Source organism: Nycticebus coucang, chromosome 18 (genome assembly GCF_027406575.1).
Source record: "Nycticebus coucang isolate mNycCou1 chromosome 18, mNycCou1.pri, whole genome shotgun sequence".
NCBI lineage: Eukaryota > Metazoa > Chordata > Mammalia > Primates > Lorisidae > Nycticebus > Nycticebus coucang.
In genome coordinates this window covers 62077008-62087561 of record NC_069797.1, presented here as the reverse complement: position 1 = coordinate 62087561, position 10554 = coordinate 62077008, and the positions used below count along the sequence as shown (strand labels likewise).

At 42.6% G+C, this 10554-nt stretch overlaps 1 protein-coding gene across 7 annotated transcripts in view; it reads left to right on the top strand.

The window, feature by feature from the left end:
* The first annotated feature begins 3406 nt into the window (after positions 1-3406).
* Positions 3407-10554, top strand: part of CDC27 (cell division cycle 27) — a 90595-nt gene continuing 83447 nt past the window's right edge. For 3 of the 7 annotated variants that reach the window (XM_053568282.1, XM_053568281.1, XM_053568279.1), the window contains exon 1: positions 3407-3573. In XM_053568282.1, the coding sequence (XP_053424257.1) occupies positions 3547-3573 (27 nt within the window). In that variant the 5' untranslated portion in view covers positions 3407-3546. The remainder of the gene's footprint in view (positions 3574-10554) is intronic. The other 4 variants (XM_053568280.1, XM_053568283.1, XM_053568285.1 and 1 more) reach the window with 2 other exon arrangements.

The following is a 10554-nucleotide window of genomic DNA, read 5'->3' as shown; positions in this document are numbered from 1 at the left end:
CTAATATGGTAGTCAATAGCCACATATGTCTACTGAGTCCATGCAATGTGGCTAGGGCATCTGAAGAAAGACATTTTAAATTTCATTTTATTTTACATAATTAAAATTTAAATAGCTAGCAACTACTATAAAGGTCAGCATAAAATTGAGGAAAAAAAGAAACTTCTTTTTTTTTTTTTTTGAGATACATTCTTAAGTTGTTGCCCTCAGCAGAGTGCTGTCGCGTCTTCGCTCACAGAAACCTCCGACTCTTGGGTTCAAGTGATCTTTTTGCCTCAGCTTTCTTTTTTTTTTAATTGCAGTTTGGCGGGGGCGAGGCAAAACCTCTGGGAGGCTGAGGCAACCCACTACCCTCCATATATGGGGCCAGTGCCCTACTCACTGAGCCACAGGCGCTGCCCCAGTTTTTCTATTTTTAGTAGAGACAGGGTCTTGCTTTTCTCAGGCTGTTCTTGAACTCGTCAGCTCAAGCAATCCACCAGCCTCTTCCTCCCAGAGTGGTAGGATTACAGGCGTGAGCCACTGCACCCGGCTGAAAAAGAAACTTTTTATTGGGGGAATGTAAGCCCCCTTTAAATTATCAGACCCAGAGAGATATTAAAATGAGATAGCAGTCTCACTGTCCCTTGAGCTAAGCAGTTTTTTCCAAGCTGCCTACTATATGGACTCTAGACTGTTACCATAAAGTAAAGTGATAATACCATATGCTGGATACTGTGATTCAAACCCTATAGCTCACTAGAACATATACAGCCAATCGCGAATTGATATTATTTCTCCAAACCAATGGAAATTACTGAAAAATGACTTTTGTAATTGCCCCCCTCCTGCTTTGTCCTTTTTTCTTTAAAAACTTGAGCCCATCCTTTGTTTTACAGAGCACTTCCCAGCATTTCCTGGGGTGTAGTCCTCAACCTTGGCTCAAAAAAACTCTACCTACATTACTGCTGCCTCAGTTTACTTATTTAGGTCAACAAAGTCTATGCCCACTCTAATCCACCCAGCATAATCTTGCTAAAACAACAGGGCAGGAGGCAGCCAAAATCACTTTTGCCCCTTCTTGGGACTATAAGTACTTTAGCAAGAAAAAAGAAAAATACTAAAGCAGTGACTACAGATGGCTGGTGGAGAAGGTACAGTATATCTCAGATAGGACTGTTAAAAAAACAAACAAACAAAAAAACACTTCCCACCAAAGTAACCCAAGGAAGGGAATGACCCATTGTAACTAAATTTCATCTGCATAAAATGTGCTAACCAGAAAGGGAAATTTCCACACAATAGACTATGAGTCTCATATCTAGCCTAGAGAAGTCCTGACTAGAAAATTAGCCTTCAGGCTTGGCACTGAACCGAGGGTGGTGGGTTCGAACCTGGCCCAGGTCAGCTAAACAACAATGACAGTTGCAATAAAAAATAGCCTGGCATTGTGGCAGGCGCCTGTAGTCCCAGCTCCTTGGGAGGCTGAGGCAAGGGAATTGCTTAAGCCCAGGAGTTTGAGGTTGCTGTGAGCTGTGACGTCACATCACTCTACCCAGGGTGACATAGTGAGACTCTGTCTCAAAAAAAAAAAAAAAGAAAGAAAATTAGCCTTCAAAAACTGTCTTCCTCATCTGCTGAAAAATGAAATTTTAATAGTTCCCTAGTTCACACTTTTGGTGGGGCGGGAAAGAGGCAGAAAGGAAATCTGAGAAAACCTATTATGAATGCTAGACACAGCCGCATCTGCTAATGCCTCGAATTCTCATAAGCACTTTTTTTTTTTGGCAGGGGGCGGGTTTGAACCTACCACCTCTGGTATATGGGGCCAGCGCCCTACTCCTTTGAGCCTCAGGCGCGGCCCATCATAAGCACTTTTTTCAAACCCAGCAAATAGAAGCTCAGGGAGTTAATTTGCCTAAGGACCTCTAACTAGTCAGAGACAAAACTTGAAACCAGGCTTTTGTAGTTCCAACCCAATACCACTTCCAGTACACTAGAATGCCTCCTCTTATCAAGAACTTAAAAAAAAAAAAAAAATGTCCACCTGCTTTTTGAGATTTTTCACGATCTGGTCACCTAAGAAACTATTTGCAGTTTTAATGCCTTAACTCTTATCAGACTGATCATTTCTCCTTCATTTACGCTATACTTCTTTTTTTTTTTGTAGAGACAGAGTCTCACTTTATGGCCCTCGGTAGAGTGCCGTGGCCTCACACAGCTCACAGCAACCTCCAACTCCTGGGCTTAAGCGATTCTCTTGCCTCAGCCTCCCGAGTAGCTGGGACTACAGGCGCCCGCCACAACGCCCGGCTACTTTTTTGTTGCAGTTTGGCCGGGGCTGGGTTTGAACCCGCCACCCTCGGTATATGGGGCCGGCGCCCTGCTCACTGAGCCACAGGCGCCGCCCAATATACTTCTTTCTTTTAATTGTACCCATCCTTCAAAGCTCAGTTTAAACCTTTATTCCTTCCATGAAAGCTTCCTCATCTTAATCCGATTAATTTCCCCCTCCTCTGAATTTTTACATAACTTATAGTAGGTAACACATAATACAGCACTCTTTGTTACCCTGTTTTTCACTTAAATAGATGGTAATCTCCTCGAGGACAGTGGCCACCTATTTCTGGGGAGCCTGGCAATCCTTCCAAATTTCCTTCAATTTTCCACACAGCCCTGAGTAGGTACTTCTGATATGGATGAAGAATCTAACTCAACGAACAAACACTTCTTGATTCATTAAAGTCAGCTCCAAATTCTGGTGTTTTACCCTTTGCTTAATCCACCGCACACCAATTAGTCCACAGGGCTGAGTCCGGGAGCGGTGGCTCATGCCTGTAATCCTAGCAGTCAGGGAGGCCAAGGGAACTGGATTGTTTCAGCTCAGGAGTTCGAGACCAGACCGAGCAAGAGACCCTCGTCTCCCTTAAAAATGGAAAAACTAGCACTCCAGGTGCGTTCTGGCGGGCGCCTGTAGTCCCACCTACTCGGGAATGCTGAAGCAAGAAGATCCCCTTGAGACCAAGAGTTTGAGGTTGCTGTGAGCTAAAATGTCAGGACACTCTACCCGGACTACAGACTGAGATCTGTCTTAAAAAAAAAAAAAAAAGAAAGAAAGAAAGAGAAAGCACCCCCGCCACGTAGCGCACCCCGCCAGCTCTCGGACGCCACGCCCAGCCTGCTAGTTGCGATTGGGCGTGGCCCTGCTTACGCTAGCCGATTGGGCGTGGCGTGCTTGATTGAAGGCGTGGCTCAAAAGAGGAACCTACGCGTAGGTCAGACTCGGTCATTTCCGTTAGTCCTCGATAATTTCCGGTAACTGTCTCCTCCTCCACCGATTCATCTCGGGTATTTCCGTCCACCTTCGGGCTTTTCCGTCTGGCTTTCGATCGGCTCTCTCTACTTCGTGTATTTCCGTGTCCCGCTCGGAGGTGCTCGGCAATTGCTCGGCCTCCCCCATCCCCCGGTAACGGTCGCTGGTGAGTTTAAATGAGCCGGGGCTGGCTGGGCCAGAGCCGCTACGGGGGGGGCCTGAGGCATTGCAGAAAGTGGACCTGAGCCTCAAGAATGACGGTGCTGCAGGAACCCGTCCAGGTGATGATAACTCCCTTTTTGAGTCTTGGCTGCAGCCTGGGTCGGGAAGCAGCGTATGGCCACTCCGCGGCCTGGTGCGGCCTAGGCCCAGCTCCTTCTCCCGCCTACCCTTCTGCCCCGTCCTACCTATCTTTCCTCAGTTCGGAGGGTTTGGCTGCAACCTAAACGGTGTTACCCTGGCCCTACTTTACTTTTACCCTTCATGGGAGCGGAATTCGGCCATATTACCGTCTTTCCTGTCGGTGCCCAGGTCCGGCCAGCCCCTGCTGTCAGTCCAGGGGCCTGGTTTGGCCCGGGGCTAAGGGCTCAGGGGGCCGAAAACGCGTCCCAGGTGTTCTCTTCCCGAAAGGATGATAGAGAAGCACCTTTGATCAGAGCTTGTATGGTGTTCATAATGGTAGGGCAAGTTTTTGGGTGAAGGGGGGTTGCTTTGTTTTTGTCATATGTGAGGGTAGGATCGGTATTTTTCATACTGATTTCTATTTTGGGAACAGATTTCCTAACCCACGTTGCCTTTCTCTCTGAGTGAATTTCCCTCTGGACACTGATGATTTGAGAAGACAACCCCAAGGCTTGGTGCTGAGGTGCAAGCACCTATACAAAGGGAGGGAGTGAAAAGGACAAATCTGAGTTTTTTTCAGTACCTGTAATGGGGATCCTAAGTATGTTATCGTGCATGTTTATAAGGAGTTCAGGAAATGAAAGATAAATAATGGTTTTTCTGTCCATTTCACTGGCCAACCCCATCAAGGTATGCTTTGACTACACAGTACTCTGTTGGCATAGAAGAGACCCTATTGGATTTTAAGTGTGTGATGCAATGCCAAGTCATTTTGCCCGCTGACATCTAAAGAAATTCCATCTTTTGTCCCTTGTTAATGAGCCAGGTCTGGGAGACCATCCCACCGTATGATCTTTGACTTAGAAGAGTTGGCCTTTATCAACTGTTGTCTTTCATTCGTAGACTTTGTTTTGAAGTTATAAAGCAAGTTGCTTTTAGAAATTTCTTCATATTGCCCCTAATAGGCCTGTGGTGTCAAATAATAAATAGTATTTTTTTTTTTTTTTTGAGGTAAGGGTTAAGTGTTCTTTATTTTTAATTTTTTTGGCCAGGGCCAGGTTTGAACCCGCCACCTCCGGTATACGGAGCCGGCGCCCTACTCCCTTGAGCCACAAGCGCGACCCGTAAATAGTATTTTAATACATCATTACTAACACATTTTCTTATTTTTTTTCTTCACAGCTTAAAATACTTATTTCTCCTAATTTGGCTTCTTTAGCTTTTTACATAGAGCAGATATTAGTGTTTAAATTAATATGATGCATGATTCTGTCTTAGGAAATTTACCTATCAATTCTTCCAGAACTATTTCTTTCCATCCAAATTCCTCTTACCAGTTTGCAACCATTTTAAGATTGTTTTTGAGGCCTCTAATGAAATTAAATGGATGAGACACTACTCTAGTTATTTAATTTCTATTTCATATTCTTATAGTTGTCTTAATAATGAGTGATTCTTTTGTCTTCTCTGGCTGCAAGTCTTCTCAAGTGATAAACTAGTTGCATTGATAGCATATAGTCACTTTTTTTTTTTTTAAAGGACAGAGTCTCACTCCCTCAGTAGAGTGCTGTGGCGTCACAGCTCACAGCAACCTCCAGCTCTTGGGCTTAGGCGATTCTCTTGCCTCAGCCTCCCGAGTAGCTAGGACTACAGGTGCCCGCCACAACTCCCGGCTATTTTTTTTCTTGCAGCTTGGCCGGGCCAGGGTTTGAACCCAACACACTTGGTATATGGGACCAGCGCTCTACTCACTGAGCCACAGGCGCTGCCCCACCACTTTTTAATAATAATTTCAACCTGTATAAAAAGCACAGGAAAGAAATATGTATCCTATTTCTAGGTAGTACCCATCAGGTTTCCTATCTTTCTTTAAAGTACTCTTAACAGTACTACACTTTGATATGTTTAAGGCTTAAAGGTCAAATTTGCCTCTCTTTTTTTTTCCCCCACATTGGTTTTGTCCGTTAGATTTTGGGTTAGTGGGAAGAAGTTTTAGATATGATTAAGTGAGAAATTGAGTTCTAATTTTCAGTAGAAGCTGTTCCAGAAGGGATTTGGAGCAATGGCAGGAATAAGCAACTTTGACTACAGTGATAAAGATCAATAATTAGAGATAGTGTTGAAAATGGGAAAGAATTAGTAAGGAAGAGAATAAAAATAGGACAGCTAAAAAAAGATGTCTTTTTTTTTTCATGATAGATTACGTGTATTTGGAAAAGAATAAGAATGAATTGGAAAATCGTTTCCTTTCTTGGAATGCCTCAGGGTTGATAGTACTAGGCATAGGAAAAAGTTGACAGGAAAGATGAGCAATTCTTTTCTGCTTTTTTTTCTTTAAAGTTTTAACATGGAATAGCCAATCTGATACACCATAAATGCCTAAATTAAAGCTCTGCCCAAAATGACCTCTCATAGAAAAGTATTAACTTTATATTTGAATCTTTACAAAAGTCTGGCATTGTTATGAGGCAGAAGTTTTGTCAGTCTTATTTTTAATAACTTGGGAAAACACACTAGCCTAAGTGGACTTCAATGAACACTTACTTGGATATTTATAAATGTCACCCCATGAGACTTTTTTTTTTTTAAGAGGCAAATACGTATGTAGATTTATCAATTATTCCTAGGGTAAGACTTAACAGAAGTTTTGGATGAAGTTGTAAACCAGCCTTTTGAAAATTGCTCTAATAAGCACTGTAGTAATTGGGTACTTATATACACAATACTGTTTTAGAGATCATCAGATAGTAAAGGGGTACTTTGACTTAGGATGAGTGGGGACAGCATGCATGGATTCAAGGAGTATCCTCTTTTGGCTACTGTATGAGAAATGGAATGGAGGGGGCTGACGAGTGAAAATAGTGATTTTAGCGATGAAGGTAACCTAGAATAAATGGTAACAGTAAAGTAGGAAAGAAGTAGGTAAATGTGAGGCTTGATGTCTGTGGCTCAAGCGGCTAGGGCACCAGCCACATACACCTGAGCTGGCGGGTTTGAATCCAGCCCTGGCCCGCCAAACAGCAATGACAGCTGCAACCAAAAAAATAGCCGGGCGTTGTGGCAGGCGCCTGTGGTCTCAGCTACTTGGGAGGCTGAGGCAAGAGAATTGCTTAAGCCCAGGAGTTGGAGGTTGCTGTGAGCTGTGACGCCACAGCACTCTACCCAGGGCGACAGCTTGAGGCTCTGTCTCAAAAAAAAAAAAAAAAGAAGGTAAATTTGAAAGATGCTTTAGAGGTAGAAATTCAAGAAATATTTGGAAGGTACAACCAATGAGACTTGGAAATTGATTGGGTGTGGGGGAGGGTATAAAGAATGATTGGATTTCACCATTTAAGAAAGGGAAAATCCTTTGGGAGGCAGATTTGAAGGAGGATGATAAATAAGTCTGTTTTGAATAGAATAAGTTGGAGATACATATATGAGAACACCAAGTAGAAATATGGAGGCACAGTGGGCACAGTGGCTTCTGTCCCTAATCTTAGCACTTTGGGAAGCTGAGCCAGGAAGATTGCTTGAGGCCAAGAGTCTGAGACCAGCCTGAGCCTCTCTACAAAAAAAAAAAATAGAACAATTAGCCTGTTGTGGCATGCACCTGCCTCCTAGCTCCTTGGGAGGCTGAAGCAGGAAAATGACTTAAGCCCAGGAGTTTGAGGCAGCAGTGAATTTTGATGATGCCACTGTACTCTATCCCTGGCAACAGAGTAAGACCCTGTCTTAAAAGAAAAAGAAATGTGTCTTGAGAGTTCTGGTGTTATTGGAAAGATAAGAATGCTTAACAGGAAAGTTTGGATAATGTTACAAGTTAGTATGTATTTGATTACACAGATAATGAATTTAGGAAAGAAAGATGTTTGTAGGCCAGGAAAATGGGAAAGTCTTCTTGAAGAAGTAAATCTTAAAGATTTAGAAAATGGGAAGAGTTCAAATTGATAAAGAGTAAAGAATATTCTTGGCATGGAATGGCATGACCAAAAGCCCAAAGTTAGAATGATGTTCAGGGAGAAAAAACAGTAAACACATTACAGTCTTGGCTAGAATGGAAATTGAAAGCAGATAAGGTGCTATTAGGAAAAAAGGAAGAGACAAGAGTTAGAGAGTTGTACAAACTAGTACAATAATCTGGCTATGTGGAAAGGCAGACCAGGACTTTTTAATCTTTGTGCTATTGACATTTTGGAAAAGCTAATACCTTGTTGGAGCTGTGCATTGTAGGGTGCTTTGCAGCATCCCTGACCTCTACCCACTAAATGCCCCCTCTGTTTGTGGCAACCAAAAATGTCCCCTTTGGCAGTGCCAAATGTTGGAAGGGGAGGGAGTTGCCTGAGTGAGAACTACTGATGTAGACCTAAGCTAAATTAGTGTTCTAGAAATTAGGTCATAATGTATAATATGAAAATTCAACAGTAATTTTTTTCCTTACACCTTTTCATATTATCTGAAGCTTTTATTATCCATTTCTTTTGTGATTCTAAAAAAAAAAGGCAGCTGTTTTATTTTTTGGAAAAAACAAGAACAAGGCCAGGCAAAGTGGCTCACATTATAATCCTAGCACTATGGGAGGTTGAGGCGGGAGGATTGCCTGAGCTCAGAAGTTCAAGACCAGCCTGAGCAAGAGTGAGACCCCATCTCTAAAAATAGCCGGGCATTGTGACAGTTTCCTGTAGTCCCGGCTACTTGGGAGGCTGAGGTGAGAGGATCACTTGAGTCCAAGAGTTTGAGGTTGCTGTGAGCTGTAACTCCACAGCACTCTAGCAAAGGCAACAAAGTAAAACTCTGTTTCAGAAAAAAGAAATTTAAAAAACATGAACAAAAAAAATTTATAAAAATATTTTTATGACAAAAATATAACATTTGTTTTATGACAGATTTTCTTTCCTTCTTTTTTTGCAGTTTTTGGCTGGGGCTGGGTTTGAAACCACCACCTCAGGCATATGAGGCTGGTGCCCTACTCCTTTGAGCCACAGGCACCGCCTTTTTTTTTTAGAGACAGAGTCTCACTTTGTCACCCTTGGTAGCCGTGGCGTCACAGCTCACAGCAACCTCCAGCTCTTTGGCTTAGGGGATTCACTAGCCTCAGCCTCCCGAGTAGCTGGGACTACAGGCGCCCGCCACAAAGCCCGGCTATTTTTTGTTTTTGTTGCAGTTTGGCTGGTGCTGGGTTTGAACCCACCACCTTCGGTATATGGGGCTGGTGCCCTACTCACTGAGCCACAGGTGCCGCCCTATGACAGATTTTCTATAACAAAGAATTTGTGGTGGTCACATTTAAGTCTCAGTACAGTTTACAGAGGTTTATTTATATTTAGAATAATTCATGTTTAAGAATAGCTAAGAAGTAAGGAATTTTACAACTTTATGCTATTGGTTAATTTAATGCAAGAAGCAACCATTAATTTAATCAGAGGGATTTTTCTTAAACATTTTTTAGGGGAAGAAGAGGAAGGAATGTTGCTCTGTTTTGCTTCATAACTTTGTTTTAGTAGCATTTCATCCATCTGGCTTTAATTTGTAGAAAAAACTCTAGCAGTAATGTACTGACAACTGTTCGTTTACAGGAAAGCCCACATCATCAGTAGGGCAGAGGAGCTGATTTTGGCTCTGTTTATCATCAGCTATCAATTTATAGTGCCTTAGAGACTAATCCCCTCTCTACCCTAGTGCCCCCCGATCCCCACCCCAAAAGACACTACCACTGAGGAACTTAGAGATGATTGAGCAGAGTGAGGATGGAAGCTCTATGTAATGTTCTCTACATGGCAGGTTTACTTCTAGGATTTACAGAAATTTGAGTTGGATGACCTCACTATCTCTTTCTTTTTTTTTTTTTTTTGTAGAGACAGAGTCTCACTTTATGGCCCTCGGTAGAGTGCCGTGGCCTCACACAGCTCACAGCAACCTCCAACTCCTGGGCTTAAGCGATTCTCTTGCCTCAGCCTCCCGAGTAGCTGGGACTACAGGCGCCCGCCACAACGCCCGGCTATTTTTTGGTTGCAGTTTGGCCGGGGCCGGGTTTGAACCTGCCACCCTCCGTATATGGGGCCGGCGCCTTACCGACTGAGCCACAGGCGCCACCCCACTATCTCTTTCTGATGCTCTTAATAATTAGCACAACAATGAATCCCCCAAAAAATAAAAAAAATTAAAAAATAATAATAATTGGCACAAAAGGTATGATGTTGTTCTGAGCAAAGCTCCATCAGAAATGGATAGAACTCATGAATATGGTATTTTACCCTTTTCTTTCATTTTATTAATTTAAAAAATAAAAAAACCCTCTAAATTCTAGGGCTTTATGTTTAGTATATATATATATATATGTAAAATTTTCCTAGTGATCCATAGTACTAAGGTAGCTGTGAATCCATTTGGGTCTTTTGTGGTTTGTATGTTGCAAAAGAAGCAATTGTAGCAGAGAAGCTGGGGAGATGTTATATAATGGAAACTATATATTTATTGAATTTGTTTATGTTAAGAGATTGGCAAAGGGTTTCTTTGTTTTGTTTTTTGGGATTTGTTTTGTTTTGTTTTGTTTTTTTGAGACAGGGTCTTGCTCTATCTCCCAGGCTAGAGTGCTGTGGCTCACAGCAACCTCAAACTTTTGGACTCAAGCAGTCTTCCTGCCTCAGCCTTCCGAGTAGTAGCTGGGACTACAGGCATGCATCATGAAGGCTGGCTAATTTTTCTATTTCTAGTAGAGATGGGTGTGATAGCTGACTCCTGTAATCCTAGCACTCTATTTGCTCAGGCTGGTCTCAAACTCCTGACTCTAAGCAATCTTCCTGCCTCAGCCTCCCAGAGTCCTAGAATTACAGGTATGCACTACCATGCTCCACTAAGTGTGTAAAGTGTGCCAATCAATATACTAGGAGCATTATATATGTATCATTTCATTTAATCCACAGAACAACTCTGAAAAATAA